This window comes from Podarcis raffonei, chromosome 5 (assembly GCF_027172205.1).
Source record: "Podarcis raffonei isolate rPodRaf1 chromosome 5, rPodRaf1.pri, whole genome shotgun sequence".
Taxonomy (NCBI): domain Eukaryota; kingdom Metazoa; phylum Chordata; class Lepidosauria; order Squamata; family Lacertidae; genus Podarcis; species Podarcis raffonei.
In genome coordinates, this window is record NC_070606.1 from 53303537 (window position 1) to 53323076 (window position 19540).

The 19540-nt window shown below is 42.2% G+C and overlaps 1 protein-coding gene across 5 annotated transcripts in view; it reads left to right on the forward strand.

Moving 5' to 3' along the window:
* Positions 1–16162: 16162 nt before the first annotated feature.
* GPAM (glycerol-3-phosphate acyltransferase, mitochondrial) overlaps positions 16163–19540 on the forward strand; it is a 34372-nt gene continuing 30994 nt past the window's right edge. For 4 of the 5 annotated variants that reach the window (XM_053389213.1, XM_053389215.1, XM_053389216.1 and 1 more), the window contains exons 1-2: positions 16163–16267; positions 18972–19102. In XM_053389213.1, the coding sequence (XP_053245188.1) occupies positions 19001–19102 (102 nt within the window). In that variant the 5' untranslated portion in view covers positions 16163–16267; positions 18972–19000. Of the gene's footprint in view, positions 16268–16672; positions 16771–18971; positions 19103–19540 lie in introns of those variants that run through there. The other variant, XM_053389214.1, reaches the window with a different exon arrangement.

Sequence of the window (19540 nt, forward strand, 5' to 3'; positions counted from 1 at the left end):
AACCAAAGTTGTTGAGCTTTCCTTCAGATTGAAGTTGTTGAGTTTTTTTAGGATTTAAGTTGTTGAGGTTTTTTTAGGATTTTACCCCAGGAAATAAACTGCCACAGGGGCCAGATTAAAACAACCGATGGGACGGATTAGGCCCTCGAAACAAACTTTGGACATGCCTGGTTTATGATTACCACTTTGCTCATGTCATGAATTTTGTGCCCAATCTGCTCACCAGTTCCCAGTCTGCTACCCATTTTGAATTTTATAATTTCATTCACGGAATGGCAATCAGGTGAGAAAGGTTGTCTGATGTGGGTCAACAAATGAGTCTTTCCCACTTATCCCAGATGTACAGGAAGGCTGGTTCTGGTTACTCACAGGTGAGGAGGAAATGCACTTTGTACTTTGCACATGCTCAGTGTCTCTTTCATCTTATATTTATTTCTTATCATATCTCAGGGAAGAGATCTGATTTTCCAGAGTGATGCCATATTTCAATTTTGTCCAGGCAATGCAGTTGTTGTTGTTGTTGTCCCTCCCCCAATCTACACAAGCCGAGCAGCTGTCTCTTAGTATTTTCAGTTATGCTCTGTACTGTGGTCTTGTATTCTCATTCCCATAGAACATGGCACAGCATTTCTTTACTTAAAACCCATGGAACAGGGACAATTTGGCTGGCTTTGAGTTGCCAGGATAAAGAGAGGCTGTTATGAAGCTGCTGCCATTGCCATATCTGTGGCAGCCTTCCAGTGCTACTGGGACCATGTCCAGCAACGAAATACACCAAGAACAATGGCTTTGATACAAGGGCTGACTGCCAATCTTCGGCAATCTGACAGACTAATGAATGGCACAAAGGACCCATTTTCCCTTCTTTTCTCCTTTACTAAAAAAAGGAGGGGAAAATCTTTTACACTGGTGGAAGAAAGAAAAATGCAGAGAAAGTAAAGCAGGAATCAAACCGCTCATAAGTGTCTGAGCATTAAGATGGAGCTAGCTGGTGGCAATGTTTGGTATACCTGACAAATACCACTTCATGATACAGATATATTCCATATCTTGAGCCTGGTGTATCCTGTTTGTTGTTGTTTAGTCATTTAGTCGTGTCCGACTCTTCGTGACCCCATGGACCAGAGCACACCAGGCACTTCTGTCTTCCACTGCCTCCCGCAGTTTGGTCAAACGCATATTGGTAGCTTCAAGAATACTGTCCAACCATCTTGTCCTCTGTCGTCCCCTCCTCCTTGTGCCCTCCATCTTTCCCAACATCAGGGTCTTTTCCAGGGAGTCTTCTCTTCTCACAAGGTGGCCAAAGTACTGGAGCCTCCGCTTCACGATCTGTCCTTCCAGTGAGCACTCAGGGCTGATTTCCTTCAGAATGGATAGGTTTGATCTTCTTGCAGTCTATGGGACTCTCAAGAGTCTCTTCCAGCACCATTATTCAAAAGCATCAATTCTTCGGCGATCAGCCTTCTTTATGGTCCAGCTCTCACTTCCATACATCACTACTGGGAAAACCAGAGCTTTAACTGTACGGACCTTTGTCGGCAAGGTGATGTCTCTGCTTTTTAAGATGCTGTCTAGGTTTGTCATTGCTTTTCTCCCAAGAATCAGGTGTCTTTTAATTTCGTGACTGCGGTCACCATCTGCAGTGATCATGGACCCCAAGAAAGTAAAATCTCTCACTGCCTCTGTTAAGTTGTGGGTGAACATATCAGACGACACAGCGATTCTTCAAACAGCTCTTCTTTATTCAGATGCCAGAACAGAACTAACTGAGGAGCTCAGTCAGCCTGCTTATATAGAGCTCCAGAACAATTGTAACTGTTGCGACTTTCTAAAACTATCCAATCACAGAACGTCACTTTTCGATCCTTCATTTGCATACAAACTATCCAATCACAGAACGTCACTTTCGATCCTTCATTTGCATAACTATCTACAGTATCCCCCTGCTGGCCCAGGGTGAGAACATCAGTACATAACAGCCTCCATTTCTTCCCCTTCTATTTGCCAGGAGGTGATGGGACCAGTGGCCATGATCTTAGTTTTTTTTATGTCGAGCTTCAGGCCCTCATTAAAAGGTTCTTTAATTCCTCCTCACTTTCTGCCATCAAGGTCATCCTGTTTAGGGCAGAACTATTTCAAGATGGTCACTTGCCCACTAATAATAATAATAATAATAATAATAATAATAATAATAATAATATTTTTTTATTTATACCCTGCCCATCTGGCTGGGTTTCCCCAGCCACTCTGGGTGGCTTCCAACAAAGATTAACAATACATTAAAACACCAGTCATAAAAAACTTCCCTAAACAGGGCTGCCTTCAGATGTCTTCTAAACGTCATAGTTGTTTATTTCCTTGACATCTGGTGGGAGGGCGTTCCACGGGGCAGGTGCCATTACAGAGAAGGCCCTCTGTCTGGTTCCCTGTAGCTTCACTTCTTGCAGTGAGGGAACCGCCAGAAGGCCCTTGGTGCTGGACCTCAGCGTCCGGGCAGAATGATGGGGGTGAAGACACTCCTTCTGGTATACTGGGCCGAGGCCATTTAGGGCTTTAAGACTGGTGTTTTGTGGTCTCGGCGGCCGCGCCCAGTCACCAGTCTAGCTGCCGCTAATACCCAGAAAGTCTTTGAATATACTGGGTAGCCCATGCTGGGAGTGCCATTCTGGGAACAAGTCATTTCTGATATATGGGATGATCAAGCGTATGTCAAGAGAACTGGAACAACCTTAAAAAACAAAACAAACCCTAATCCATAATAGGAAAAGAAATGTTACCCCCCTCTGTGAGAATGGGCTCTAAACAGGCAAATCGGGATTATCTCAACATAATCGAAAGAGATTTTTCAGCTTTCCCAGGTCCCCTGGCTGCTCCTGTTACAATATAACTTTTATTAGAAACTTATAAGATCAAAACATGTTAGGCTGTGCTCCTAAACACACACATTCAACAGTACTTAAATCTTAAGTAACTTAGTGTTTAGAATTGGGTGGTACAACAACCAATGTAGCTGTATATGCTTTGGACTCAGGAATAGATTAGAGGTAAGATTTATTAAGGAATCAGAACAGGACACAATACTATGTGCAAGGCAGGTCTCCTCCTCCTCCCCACCCGACAGCCGTAGTGCATCCAAACCACACCCAAGATTGATTAGCCTTTCCTGGAAAAGCAGGTTGTGCTAGCAAAATGGGCACAAATCCCAAGGAAGTTACTCTTTCACAAGGGCAGCCTAGTTGTCTTCATAAGGTCCTTCTGCTCAACACTGGAAGGCAGCAGCAGCTCAGGAGCTCTCTGAGGGAGAAGCAGTAAGAAGAACAAAGAGCTTAAGTTCATTAGAAGTCTGTAGCGTGTGGCTTCCCTTTTCCCATACTCTTCCTGGAGGTCAACAGTAATCTTTCAGGCAGGATTGAATCCCAGCCTGTAACCCCCCTGGACTAAGGGGTATAGCTGAGCTGTTGATGTAGGTACAGAACTGATGTAATGTAACAGCCCTCTCTTTCACTTAACTAACTCTAGAAGGTGGGAGAAGACTTGGCATGGCTTTTAGCAAATCAAAGAAAACAATCACATTTCTAGTTTGTTCTATGTCCAGGTAATAATCTACATATATGTGTGTTTTGGTTTCCCCCTTCTTGCTTTGAGATCTGTGGGATAGTGAGCAGCCTATACCTAGAGTAAAACAAATAAAACTCCAATTACAGGTTTTTAAATAAAATAAAATGAACTTGAGGACTGGCAGAAGAATGATGGGGTTTGTGTGAAACTGTACTGAGAACACCACCAGCAGCAATTGAACCACATGGTGGTGTCGGAATTAGGTTGCCCTCTTCCCATCTCTATGGTGTATCTGCTGTACTTTTCCACACTGCTAGAGTGATGCCCCGGCCCTTAAGGGGTGGAAAACACAGGTTGAAGAGCACTGGGAGTCTTCAAGTAACTTCCCAAAATTCCAAATATCAAGTGGATTTGTTCATGCTTACAAAGTGGAATTCAGAATAAAGAAGAATCCAGCAGACGTTATAATGCTTCCCCTCAGTCGTTTTAAATATCATAGTTATTCAGTGCCTTGGAAATGACATTTCCTCTGCCTCCACAAACTTCCATCTTCTGTTAGTTTTCCTATGAAATATGAACATCAACCTTCACACTCGTTCCAAGAATGGCTGCAGATGAGAGAAAAAGGGTGTCTAGTTTTCCCAAGTCACAAAATTCTAATGAATATTTCTCTCTACTTTCACTGACACACTAGAATCATGATCCTTCTCTTGCCCCAGGTTGTGTGTGTGTGTGTGTGTGTGTGTGATTTTCAGCTTGTTGATAACAGTTAGAATGGAACAGTTCCTCATTGTATGGTCACCTTCTTTCATGAAATTGCACAAAGTAGGGTTTGTTTTGTTTGCTTTGCACTTTTCCCTCCCTTTTTAGTAGCCCTTACCTTTCAAATTTTCATGTTGTTGTTGTTCTGAGAGAGGAAGCACTTAGACTGTGAACCTATACACCAAGGCTGGGAAACCTTTTTTTTCAGCTTGAAGACCACTTCTCATGAATAACTTGCCAGGGGCTTCCCATCTGTGATGAGCAGAGCCAGAGGCGAAAGTGGGTGGAGCAACAGGTGTGATTCTTACCTTTGTACCTTTGCTACATTCCAGCCACACAAAAGCCAGAGGTTTCCACATACAAATATCTTTCCATTGCCATCCATCCAAGTAAACAAAAGGCATTACTACAGTTCAATTATACAATCCAGAATGTAAAAGCACTCAAGGAGATAATGGAGCAGGGCCACTTAGTAGCAGCAATGTGTGGCCGAGGTTGGGGTAAGACCTGGGAAGAGTAGATGGAGAGGCTTGGCAGACTGTACTTGACCTACAGGCCTGAGGATCCTGATTCTGCTATATATGCCTACCTGGGAATAAGTCCCATTGAAAGCAACACAGCTTTCTTTTGGGGTAGACATGGAATGCACTAGTCAGAGTCTTTATTTCATGGGTTCTACATTCTCAGACAGAACTTTAGATTTATTTAATAAATTACTACTTATTTCAAACAAGTTTTAAAAGAGATGTTACCAACTTAATTGTACCCTTTAGCTTTTTTCTAACAGACATGGCCATTTAAAATCAATTTATTGTTTTGAAATTCAAGTAAATTTACCTACACATATACCAAATGTATTTAATGATAGCCATGATTGGGAAAACCATAGATTTCAGACTGAATCACAACATTTAATGATGTTATATCTGCCTTCTTTTTGTTATGAATTTGCTAAGAAGAATTATGCTTTCCATTAGAATTCCTATATGACACAAGATATAAAATGTTTTAGGGTTTGTTTCTGTAACTTGAAATGAAACACAAGTCATATTCTTGTAAACAAAGACTCAGAGTCATAATTTAACAGTATCTAAAATGAGAATCTGAATTTGAGGTTGAATTGGGATCCGGTCTAACACTGTGAATATGAAACAGTCAGCATGGGATAATGCAATTTAGTAAATTTGAAGGGATAGAAAAATGAATAGAAAGTGGAGCTAATAATTAGATATCTACATTTGAGCTGCCTGTGCTGTTAAGATCCAAACAATGCCAAGATATTTTCCTTTTTTCCTTTGCTAAATTGAAATGACTGTAGTAATGTATTCAAGAAGCTTAGCAGATTCAGAGGATTAATCAATTTGATTGTTCCCTCCAGTGTCATTTAAATCTGTGCCTGAACAAGCATTAAAAGCAATTAATTGAGTGCTATGAAATCAGTGCCAGAAGCATTCCAAGTGTCATGGAGATAATCACATGCATTCTATTGCCTGGTTTAGAGAAGCACCATCAATGTTGTGTGCAACAGAAAAGCGAAAATATATAGGAAATAAAGCTCAACTCAATATTGTCTGTGAAAATATTGGCTGTATAAGGTTATATCACGGATGTAGCAGTGGCAAGGGAAGGGTGTAAAAAGCAATTTTAGTTAGTTCAGGTGGTTACAAAGAATAGCAATATATATGTGTATGCAGGGCTTTTTCTGCTAGAACTCACTGGAACTCAGTTCTGGCACCTTTCAGGTGGGTACCATTGTCATTATAAGAGAACAAGGGAGGTGTTTATGGTGAGTTCCGGCAACTCTTTTTCTTTTTTTTTTTAAAAAAAGATTTTTATTGAAGTTTTACAGAAAAGAAAAATAGAAATTCACAGAATAAAAAACCCTAGATTACAAAAAAAAGAAAGAAACACCAAAAATACAGAAAGAAAGCACAACTAATTAAGAAAAATTAAATTTAAACAAAGAAGAGTTAAAACCAGTCCATTTTTTCCAATAACCTCAATTTCATATGCTTATGTTCTTGACCTCCTCGCACCTCCCCCCTTTTGTATTCCCATTCAGATATTTAATTCAGCAAATTCTTACCCTTTTTCAAATGTTAAACTTTATACCATAACATATACTATATCCATATTTTCAAGCATATCAATACCTTTTTTTGCATAATCTTATTAACTTTTATCACTAATTACCACTTATTGCCAATCCAAGCACAATTTTAGCATTCATTAATTTTATAGTATTTCTGAAGATAGTCTTTGAATTTCTTCCAGTCTTCTTCCACCAACTCTTCTCCCAGGTCTCGGATTCTGCCAGTCATTTCCGCCAGTTCCATATACTCTATCAGCTTCATCTGCCACTCTTCCAGGGTGGGTAGCTCTTGTGTCTTCCAATACTTTGCGATGAGAATTCTTGCTGCTGTTGTTGCGTACATAAAGAAATTTCTGTCTTTCTTTGGCACCAATTGGCCCACCATGCCCAAGAGAAAGGCCTCTGGCTTCTTAAGGAATGTATATTTAAATATTTTTTTCATTTCATTATATATCATCTCCCAGAAAGCCTTAATCTTTGGGCATGTCCACCAAAGGTGAAAGAATGTTCCTTCACTTTCTTTACACTTCCAACATTTATTGTCAGGCAAGTGGTAGATTTTTGCAAGCTTGACTGGTGTCATGTACCACCTGTATATCATTTTCATAATATTCTCTCTTAGGGCATTACATGCCGTAAATTTCATACCTGTGGTCCACAACCATTCCCAGTCAGCAAACATGATGTTATGACCAACATCTTGTGCCCATTTAATCATAGCAGATTTAACTGTTTCATCCTGCGTATTCCATTTTAGCAGCAAGTTATACATTCTTGAGAGTGTTTTAGTTTTGGATTCTAACAACTCAGTTTCCAATTTAGATTTTTCCACCTGGAAGCCTATTTTTTTATCCAAGTTATAGGCTTCTCTTATTTGAAAATAGTGCAGCCAATCCCGCACCTTATCTTTTAATTTCTCAAAACTCTGCAGTTTCAGTTTATCTCCTTCTTGTTCCAATATTTCCCAATATTTCGGCCATTTGGCCTCCATATTGGACTTTTTCAGTGCCTTTGCTTCCATTGGTGACAACCACCTTGGGGTTTTATTCTCCAGTAAGTCTTTATATCTTAACCAGACATTAAACAATGCTTTCCTGACAATATGATTTTTAAATGCCTTATGAGCTTTAACCTTGTCGTACCACAAATATGCATGCCACCCAAAAACATTGTTAAAACCTTCTAAATCCAAAATGTCTGTGTTTTCAAGAAGCAGCCATTCTTTCAGCCAACAAAATGCAGCCGATTCATAATAAAGTTTCAGGTCTGGCAGGGCAAAACCACCTCTTTCTTTAACATCAGTTAGTATTTTGAATTTTATTCTGGGCTTCTTGCCCTGCCAGACAAATCTAGAAATATCTCTCTGCCACTTCTTGAAACAGTCCATCTTGTCCAAAATTTGCAAAGATTGAAACAGAAATAACATCCTTGGCAATACATTCATCTTTATAGCCGCAATTCTACCCAACAAGGAAAGCTTCAAGTTTGACCATATCTCTAGATCTTTCTTCACTTCTAGCCAACATTTCTCATAGTTATCTTTAAATAAGTTTAGGTTCTTAGCTGTCATATTAACCCCCAAATATTTAACTTTCTTTACTATTGTTAGGCCTGTCTCCTTCTGAAACCTATCTTTCTCAATCGGTGTTAAATTTTTCTCAAGAACTTTAGTTTTAGACTTATTCAACTTAAAACCAGCCATCTTCCCAAATTCTTGAATCACTTCCAAAACTCTTTTTGAACTAGATTCTGGCTCCTGTAATGTTAAAACTAAATCGTCTGCAAATGCTTTCAATTTATATTGCTTAGCTCCGACCTGAATGCCTTTTATCAAACGGTCCCTTCTAATCATATTCAATAATACCTCCAGGACTGTGATGAATAACAATGGGGAAATTGGGCAGCCTTGTCGTGTGCCTTTCTCTATCTTAAATCCCTCTGTCACCATATTATTCACAATTAATTTAGCCTTTTGTTCTGAGTAAATTGCACTTATACCATTTTCAAACCCTTGGCCCACCCCCATCCCCTGAAGATTTTTCTTCATAAAACTCCAAGAAATATTGTCAAAGGCTTTCTCCGCATCTATAAAAATTAAAACTGCTTTGGTGTTTATATTCACTTGCAGCTTCTCCAAAATGTTAATTATATTCCTCGTATTGTCCGACAAGTGTCTACCCGGGAGAAAGCCAGCTTGGTCCTTATGAATCTCTTCCAATAGTACTTTCTTTAATCTATTTGCCAAAATGTCCGCAAATATTTTGTAATCCACATTAAGAAGGGATATGGGGCGGTAGTTCTTAAGTTGCGTCTTTTCAGACTCAGTTTTTGGTATAAGTGTAATATATGCTTCCTGCCACGACTCCGGCGCCTTTTTCCCCTCTAATATCTCATTGCACACCTCCGTTAGTGGTCGAATTAACCAATCTTTCAAAACTCTGTAGTATTTGGAGGTTAAGCCGTCTGGTCCTGGAGATCCGGCAACTCTTTTTCTACACCAATAGCACTGGGAAGAGGATAATATATTCTCAAAATAAAAATAATAAAATGAACATCTGTAACCATGTACATGTCTGGCAGACCAATCCAAGAGTATAAAATGTGTTTTTGAAAAAAGGATCATAAGGATGCTGTAATGACCAATGCCCTGGGATGTGCATGCCAGCACAAGAGCTGATGCAGGGCTTGTTTGCCATGCTATACCCCCCCCTCCACAATTATCTGTTGTTCTCCAAATGGTCATCTAGGCAGCCCCTGGATTGTTGGGTCCTGGGCATCAGCCGCAAGGTCCAGCTCTCGCTGTACCACTGTGGTTACCAACCTGAGTGTTTGTTTCCCAACATTACTGCTGCTTTTGCCTGCTCCCTTATTTATGTGCGCCTCTCATTTTCTACATCATGGTGGCAGCTGTGAGAAGTGCTGTTCAGGAAGACAAAGTTGGAAAAGGCAGCCAACAGCAGACGCCCTCACTCAGATTTCCTAAGAGAACAGAAGTTTCGCAAGTGGCAATTCTATGGCATGGCATGGCAGACTGGTGGTGGTGGTTAGTTCCCTTCCCTCGATGCAATGGTCCCCATTCGCTGAATGGTGGCCTCTGTGTTGCCATTTTAACTTTTTTTTAATTAAAAAGATACATGAAGTGCATCAACACATTTCATATATCATCTATGCAAGAGACTGCAGGATTTGCTGATCATTACCAATCCAAATGAATGGCTGGTAGTGGCAGGGCTTGTAGCCACTACTACTGCTAATTTATTACTTGTACCACACCCATCTGACTGGGTTGCCCCAGGTACTCTGGGCAGCTCCAATGCTGCCATTTGTGCCAGCCAGGACAGAAGGTCAAACAGAAATAATGTCCCTTTACTGATCTAGTTCCCATGCTGGCACAGCAAAGAGACCCAAATCAGGGTCTTTGCAATCACATCCTATCCGAGCCCAGCCCTACCCTGAAGTTCCTGATAGCTGCTGGGGATGCTGCCACTGGTTGCTTCTGTCCATCTCCCATTTGGGTGGCTGTATTTGGGTTCTCCCCATGATTACAGCTGGGCAGGGATAGGCAGAAGGCCTTACAGTATCTAGCCCATCCAAAACCCCTCCAACATCTAGTATCTAGAATGGAAAGCTTCATGAGTTTGACAGTAACCATAACAATCTCAAGTCCTGGCTCAGTTTGGATTTAGCATTATCATGGCATTCTATCTCCTCTTGATGGACTTGTTTCCAACTTGGGTGTGGTGGCATGGATCACTGTACGATTTTGCCATTGAATGGTCTGAGGTTCTGATGATTCACTATTCAATAGTAAGAGCCAGTGTGGTGTAGTGGTTAACAGCGGTGGCTCGTAATCTGGGAAACCGGGTTTGCATCTCCGCTCCTCCACATGCAGCTGCTGGGTGACCTTGGGCCAGTCACACTTCTCTGAAGTCTCTCAGCCTCACTCACCTCACAGAGTGTTTGTTGTGAGGGAGGAAGGGAAAGGAGATTGTTAGCCGCTTTGAGACTCCTTCGGGTAGTGATAAAGTGGGATATCAAATCCAAACTCCTCCTCCTCCTCTTCTTCTTCTTCTTCCTCCTCCTCCTCTTCTTCTTCTTCTTCCTCCTCCTCCTCTTCTTCTTCTTCTTCTTCTTCTTCTTCTTCTTCTTCTTCTTCTTCTTCTTCTATTGGGGTGGGGTGTCTTTCAATAATGAGACCCACCATTTGCCCAATTTACCTGGAAAAGTAGCGTAGAAATATATATTAAAAAAATTAAAACAAAGCTCTTGTCTCAGATAAGGCTTCAGTTTCTTTAGGGCTGTGTGCACTCTGATTCAAAATCCATGACTGTGTCTTGGTCACAACCCAGAGCTGGGAAATTGCAGTCTTTGTATCATTGACTGGAGCCAGGAAGTAATTAGAAGGTGTGTTTGATTACTTCCCTGTTGCTTGGAATGAGCTCTCCACAATTCCAGCTATCTATGTAGGCTATGCCATGAAGTTTAATCTGTCAACAAAGTTGAGTTTGGGTATGTGGAAATCCAAAATGCCTTGCATACTTCTGAGTTTGACTTGGAATTAACGATGCGTGGATCCCTTCTGGGGCTTGTCTTGAAAAATATTTGGTTTTTTCCAAGTGTTTCTGTCAGAAAACATCATTTTTTAAAAAAAAGGAAGCTCAGCATATTGGAAAAGCTCAGATGGGTGGTGCAGTCCCCATCTCCAGCCAATCCTGCTATATTCCAAGCAACCACCTCCCAGCAGTAACTATGGAGAAGTCTGCAATCCTGGACTTTGTAAATGTGCTTTAGTAGTAATGAATTAACAGGCAGACAATGCTGTGATTGCAAGTTTGAATAGCTGATAAATCCAAAAACCCAGTAATATTGAATCCCTTTTGTACTAATGCAAAATAAGAAACAAATAAAAGCATTTAGAACATAACCTGAATGAGCTCTCTGTTCCCATCATTATTGAGCTGAGATAATGTTTGGACTTCTTCCACCTCTAAACCATGACAAAATGAATATGGGCTTCATAAATGTTCTATTTGTTTTCAAGTAGAAAGGAAATAATTTATCTAAGAGGGTACAACAGATAGCTGAACTATTACTGTCATGAAGCCTTATCAGGCAATAGACTAGCTCTCTAAATCTGCAAATGTCCCTAATACAATATATACAAAATGCAATAATATTGCTATTGGAGCTTTCTACTGCCAAATAGACCAGATTGTTTGTATTCTTGGGAGGGCAAACTTGGTCAAAGGAAACAAAAGATCCTTTGTGGATTTGACTCCTTCCTTCACTTGCCTTCTCTGTAGCATTTTTGGTTTCTGAACAGTGCCTTAGCTTAAAAGTTTTTTTTTAACTTTCATTTTTAAACAAACAAACAAACAAACAAACAAACAAACGTACAGTATTCTTCTGTAAATGTGTCTTTGTTTTTTCTTGTGAAAGTAGTTAGGTGGAAATTGCTAGAAACAGAGTAGGTGGCAGATATTAGGTGCAATCATTTATTTGCATGAGACAGATCAGTTGCAATTTTATGCTTACATTAGCTCTTATATATACGTAACCTGGCACAACACAAACACATGGCCACCACATGACCACAAAAAAGATTGCAATTTTTCTACAAAACTCAAAATACATGTATACCAACTGAACACTGAAAACATATTCAATCTAAAAGACAGGTGAAGGGGGAAATGACTTTTTTTAAGATAACCTCTACCAAGGCTAATGTCAAAAATCTAAATCACTTCAATAAAAACAGAATACAGCTTTAAGTGGCATCAAAAGACTATGTTGTCTGATTCTTCTTTTTTAAAGAAATCATGCAGTCCTAGAAGCCAATGCCTTTAGGCACATTCTAAAACTATTCTCATTTCCTCAGCTCCATAGCAACATTGCACGTGCGCGTGCACACACATACACACTCTGAATACAAAATGGAGGCCTTTTTACATACACGGAGGGATTTCTTGTCCAAAGCTTTTAATGGATTTCATCTTTTGTAAGTACACCATTGCTGGCAACCATTCACTTCAAAGGAAATTTATTCTCCCATGAATAAAGCTGCCAAAAAGGAAAACAATAACAACAAGAACCCCGTCGCCTCAGAGAGGAAAACATTAAAAATTAATTCACAGACTAGAACATTGCTGAATGTAGCGTATTATACAGAAAAGAACATTTTTATATCCTTAACTGGCATTGTTATCAAAATCTGCTATCTAATCTAATCCCCCCAAATGAAAAGCTACTGCCAGTTAAAATATAGTTGGTGGGTGTGTTCACATGCGCACACACAGGCACATCAGGGAAATAAAAGCATCATTTTTAACTTACATTCATGATTCTTAACGATGGCAGGATAACTGATCATGTCCCCGCCTTTAATTATTGTCACTTATATAGTGCCACCAACGTGCTTTACAGAGCAGAAAAGAGATCCTTGCTCCAAGTAGCTTACAATTTAATTTGAAATAGGGGACAGAAGATCAGGCAGTGGTAAACAGGGAGAATATATTGTTGTTTCAGTTACAGAAAGAGTGGCTGCTTTAATACTGCCAAGGAGGATAAAAGAGGATGCGGATTTGCCCAAAATGTTTGTGTGCAAATTTATATGCAGAGATGCAAATTTACAAGTAAATGTCAATAGACTGTGGCCAAGTGATCTATGTACTGTACTTTGCTATTGTCCAGGTGTTCACTGTTGATGGGCAACTTCAAGGTCACTGCTTGCCCTTCCTATGGTCCTTTATCTTTAAACCTGACTTCAGTCAAATCTAGGTCACCTTCTAATAGAATGCGATCCTTTGACATCTCTTCAAATGGATGACTGTCCTTGCTTTTGTACAAATGTGGATTTGTCCTAAGCATGTATTACTGGATGATTTGGGTGCAGCATTAACCCAGCATTTATGTAAACATGAAACCACAGCATGGTTTACTTGTTTACTTGTGCATACAGTTCTATAAAAATTAAACAGCTCCCCCCCCCCAGGTCTGGGATACCCAGAGTTGGATCACCAGTACAGGTGCCATTGGGCAAAGTTTCATTTAGAAACTGATGAAAAACATAATTGAAATAGTATAGGCATTTGGCAGCTGAATATATTGAGTTGAAATTTGCTCAGCCATTAAACTGCAATTATTCTGCCAGTAAAATGTAATTGTAAATATTATCATTATCTTCATATTGTATTTTAATAACTTTTAATGTTTAAGCTGATTTCTTAAAACAAGGCAGATCTGAGGGGGGAAATATCCTGAGCATGCTTACTTAAATATTAAATACTCAAATATTTAAGTACTGGTCCTATGATTTTTAGGCACACATATTATTTTTAGGATCACTTTGCTCCTGAGATTTTTTCCAAGGGCACATACAGTTTTATGTTGTTTGCTCAGTAACTTTGTTGATAAGAGTGTGAAAAAATGAAGAAAAAGATAATGCAGCTAACTCAATGTGCAATTTGTGCTTGGGTAACTCCCCAGTAGAATTTGTTATAAGAAACAAGGCTATCTCCACAAACACATATTGCATCCTCTGCAGTAACATTCCTCTGACACTCACAGTAAAGGCTATCTTGTATATGATCATTTCCCTCTGGATACCATGGCTTTTATGTATGAAAAATGTATATGATGTCTCATGAGATGATGAGCCATCTTGGGGATACTCCACACGGTGCCCTCCAGAAGTTGTTGGACTACAATTCCCATCAGTCCCACCCATCATGCCCTATGGTCAGGGACGACAATGGGAGCTGTTGTCCAACAACATTGGCTAACCATGGTCTGCATGTTGTTTTCCTGCATGGATATGCTAGACATGTAAAAAAGTGTGCCTTGAGTAAAGTAGTCTGACACTTAACACAAGACAAACCAACCATTTACACAGGAATCCATGTTGTATCTGTGCTTTCCCTGTTTTTCAGCTCACAGAAGACTCAGGGAAGTAGTTTAAGTCATGGAAATGGTTACGGGCTAAGCTTTACCCATCCACAGTGACATGGCTCTAATCAAAACTGGGCATTCTATAGCTCCTTTTAGAAGAAATAAGAGGGGCTGGGAGACTTGATCACAAAACTGCCAAGACGCATGAAGTGGTTGTAATGCATGGGAATTATAGTGGTGGTGGCTAGTAGCTGGAAACAATGCTGGCAAGGGCAGTGGGGGCCTGGTAGGTGTTGGTGACCCAGACTGTGGTCAGTAGGCCATTGGAGCAGCCGCTGTTTCCACACAATTGCTCAGCATTTCTTTCTCTCAGCATCAAGGGACTGAGCAAAGTGATAGCTGTCCACAAGAACAGGTTGCTGGATCAGGCCAATTGCTCTCCTAGTCCAGCATCCCATTCTCACAGTGGCCAGGCAGATGCCTATGTGAAACTTGCAAGTAGGACTTGAGGGCAAGAGCACTCTTCCCTTCTGTGGCTTCCAGAAATCGGTATTCAGAAGCATTGCTGCCTCTGACTGGAGGCAGACAGGAGAGGACTTTGGTAACTCTTTCGGAATATGGCACCCTGTGCACCCTCAAATGGATATTCTCAGTTATGGATCATCTGAATTTTGTGTCTCTTTGGCTTGGCACCCTGTGTGGGGGAACCACTCACACCACCCTAAATCTAGTGCTGAGGTGGAGCGCAGTTCCTGGCTCCTATTGCTCACACCCTCTCTCTGCCTGCTTGCCTTTCCTCCACCTTTGGCTGATTCTGCAGGAAGCATTGGGGCCCACAGGCCTATCCAGAGGGAGGAAGCAAGCAAGGAGGGCATGCCGCTTCTTGAAGGGTTAGTCACTGCTTCTGCCTCTTCCTCCTTTGGAATCCCTACAACCTAGAGGGAGAGTGTAGATGACTGAATGCAGTCTAGTATAGGGCCATGGCATGACCCAGCAGGCTCTCCTTAGGTTCTTGTGCAAAGCAGACTTTGTGCTACACCTCACCTGTGATGCAGAGCTCAGTGTGAGCCTGCAGGGGAAGTTGCAGACTTCAAAGCTGCGCGGGGGGGGGGGGGGGGAGACTTGTCCCCATTTCACATCCCCATCTTTTTTGCACGGCAGGGGATGGGAGGAGGGATTGTTATTCCTCCATTGCAGGGGGCTGGACTAGATCAGCGTTTCCCCCAGGTGAAAATGGGGGGGGGGGGGATAACATGAGGAAATAACAGAGGAAAGTAAGAAGCGAAGGGGAAAAATAACATTTTTTAAATTAAAAAAATCCTGATGGGCAGGCTACCTGCTTGACGAATCACAAGCGAGTGAGAGGGATGCCCACCAGCTGGCAGGATTTTTGTTGGGGGGTAGGTTTTTGTTAGGAGGGCAGAACCTCAGCTTTGTATTGATTTTTACTTATTTGGGGGGCACAGGAAGGAAACAAGGTCGGAAGGTTGGGAAACACTGGACTAGATTAACCTTGGGATCCTTCCAACTCTACGATTCCCTCTTTCCTGCTTGATCTCCTCACCACCAGCAGCTGCTGATCCCGCCCCCCTTCTAAAAATAGCAGGCCACGATTCCCCCCCAAGCTTCCACGATCAGCCCGGCGCCTCTGCCGCCTCCCCGCGAGCCCGTCCCGGGAGAGGCGGGTCGGCGTGTCCCCGGCGCCATGGCAACGGGCGCTCCGGAAATCGCGTCAGCATCCCGCCCTCCCCTGCCGGGGCCGCTTTAGCGAGGCAGCCAGTCCAGCCGGGCAGTCCGCCAGAGCAAGTGCCGGCGAGCCTGCGCCAGCGGCCCGATTAGGCAGCCCTGGGTGCCGCCGGCAAGGACGGGTCCCCCCCGCAGACGGCGCGGCTGCCCAAGGTGCCCCGGTGGGCGGCGCTGAGCCTGGAAGCAGCGGGTTGAAGGCAACGTGTTGAAGGGGCGCTGCTGGTAAGGCGAGCCTGGCGCTGCGGGATGAGGAGGAAGAGGGGAGGCGCGCGCGGGAGGCTTGGACCAACGCAGTGCTGCCTCGGCCGGGGATGCTGGCCGGGGTGTGTGGGGGGGCGAGGTCGCGGTTTTGGCGGCTTGCGGCTCGGGGCAGGAGAAGGGCAACGGGGCAGCATCGCCTCCTGCCACTCTCTGTGCTGCGCGCCACAAGGCGGTGACAGCACAGCAAGGAACGTAACGAATTGCATTGCTTATGAACTTGGAAGAAGAGGAGCCCTGCGTCCAAGGAAGGGACAGTGCCTTGAAATAAGGGACAGGTGCCAAGGGCCAGCAGCGTGCATGCATGCATGCATGGACCCATGTGCAGATGAGCTGTGATTCAGCACCGGGAGGAGGGGTTGGAATATGGAGATGGACCTCTTTCTGGCCAGCCTAAGAGCTGTGGGAGGAAGGAAGCAAGAGTACTAGAAACGAGCATGGTAGTGCCATTGTAAAATGTGCCCTCTGTAAGTCATAGCTGAGCTCCTTAGAATGTTCAACAGTTATGAGTAATTGGCTTCTAGCAAAAATATGTATGTTGCTTTTGTTACTAGCAACGTGTGTGGGGTGGTGTGGTGGGGAGAGTGGTTCTTGCAAAATCCTAGCGGCTTGAGGCCCATTTGCGCCAATGCATCTCTGCGTTTTTATGTTGGTGCCTTTTGTCCCAAACATAAAAGTGGACGGAAACAAAAAGTGGATGAAAGACGTTCTTTCAGCTGTGAGAACCAGCTTAGTGCATTTGGACTTGAGTTCAGAGTAGATGCTGGAAGGAAAGCCAATTTCCTTTTTAATATGGGCTGCTTCTCCTTCTCCCCTTTTCTTTTGACCCTGCAGTTGTCCGTCACTGGTGTACTTAACTAACCCTGTGTGAAAGTCCTTTCAACCATCTTGCCAACTTGGCTTAGATGGGTGCCGTTCCCCTGGTGATTACATAGCTTGAGTGAAATCCCTTGGCAGTAGCCTCCTGCTACTCAGAGATATTCAACACCTGATACTACCGTCTGGCAGTTGTGCTTTATTTATAGCAGAGCTTTTGACCCTGCTGTGTATCCTTACACGATGCTGCTTCAAATTAGGCTAAAGTACCTGGTTTTAACTGTCCATAATTTATAAGCTACCGAAAGAGCAGGGTCGGAAAGAGGAACCTTTTGTTTCTCTAGAGATCATCTGAATTTCCTCTTTCTAAATTAATGTGCACTCAGTCCCTAACCTTGTTTACTTGGGAATAAATCCTAATGGGTTCAGTGTGACTTAGTTCCAGGTAAGCCTGGAAATGGCCTTAGATCTCTTTTTCATTAGCCATGGAGCCTCATGTTCCTAATGATGATGATAATTGCTGTTGGTGAGTTCCAGCATGCCTTTTTCTATACTAATTAACGGGGTGCGGTAGCTGTGAAAAAGGCAAGTTCGATGCTAGGGATCATTAGGAAAGGAATTGAAAATAAACAGTTTGAAATTATACACCCTTGGATCATGGGAATCAACATGTTGACTAGTTTGCATTTTGCAGAATAATATATTGCATTGTGAATGTTTAAGAATATAAATGCAGCGTCAGTGTTGGCATACTAAAATGGCATGCTTCTTGAGTACTGAAGTCTTGAGATTTCCTCTTCGTATCCTAGTTTCTATGGCAATTGTTATTTAGCTTTATATCAACATTTATATACCACTTGTTTGTAATGAAACGTCAAAGCAGTTTGAAAAAAGAATGAAACAACAAAATGATATGTAACTCCCTTGTTAAAAACAGGTTTTTAAAACATTAAAAATATTTATAATCAGCATTAAGCTGAAATCTAACACATGACAGTTTGTACATGTATGGATAAAAAGTAGAGGACCCCTGACAGTTAAGTCCAGTCGCAGACGACTCTGGGGTTGCGGCGCTCATCTTGCTTTACAGCCAAGGGATACGGCGTTTGTCTGCAGACAGTTTTTCCGGGTCATGTGGCCAGCATGTCTAAGCCGCTTCTGGCGTAACCAGAGCAGCGCACAGAAATGCCGTTTACCTTCCCACCGGAGCGGTACCTATTTATCTACTTGACTTTGACGTGCTTTCGAACTGCTAGGTTAGCAGGAGCTGGAACCAAACAACGGGAGCTCACCCCCGTCGCGGGGATTCGAACTGCCGACCTTCTGATCGGCAAGTCCTAGGCTCTGTGGTTTAGACCACAGCGCCACCCGTGTCCCACATATCTGGATAGACTTGCCTAAAGAAAAATGTTTTTCGCAAGTGACAAAAAGTGAAGGCGCTCACCTGATGCCAATAGGCAGGGGGTTCCAAAGTGTGGGATATGGCAGCGGGGATGCAGGTTAGAGAAGGGTGTGGGTTTTCAGTTCTTCTCACTCATGTTCACTTCCCTTGTAGTAATTTGCACTCCCCTCTTCATATGTGAGTGGAGCAGATGTGAAGACCAAATGTGACTTCCAAAATGAGATGGGGCTACTGAAAGGGAACAAGTTTATATTTTGACCACAAAGCCTCATGGTGAACATGTTTACTTGGAAGTGAATATGAGAGTGTGTACATGGGATTGTAGCTTCAGGGAACAAAGAGAAGGAGCAAGTGGTCTTTGGAAAGAGGAACATACTATGTCACTTATAAGAAAGATTTCTCAGGCATGCCGCATAGTTGTTTTCTTTAACATTGACTCTTCTTTTCTAGCTCATGATATTGAATATAAGTTCTGTGTCATGGATGACGCTGCTTTGTCACTTGGAGCAATAGATGTTTCCTATTCTTCTTCCTTGGCAGAATGCACTGTGACTAGATGTAAACACTCCAGTGAAGAATGGGTATGTAAGATATAGCTTTCGGTTTTTTCATAAGCACCTTGTTGCTTAAATGTAGAATTATTCTCCCACTGTTAAGAAAATCAGCTTACACTTCTGCTTATTTCAGAAAATTAGGAATGCACCTCAGTACATTTATGAGGAAGGGTAGTAAGTTTTTTCTGCTGGTGATAATCTCTGCTGCAGTGATAATCTCTGCTTGAAATATAAAAGATTCTCTATTTGTAACTGTTAAATATGAAACGGGGAGAATCAAGAGTTTAAAATAATGTGTAAAGAGATGGGTTTACACCATGACTAATGACTTTGTGGTCTAAAAAAGATGTACTGTAATAGATATGGGGGATTTCTGGGCGATCTAATGCAGATTTTTAAAAATCTGAAAATGCACACTCTGGACTTGAAATAGGCATGAGGAGTAGTGAATAGATATGTCTGGGT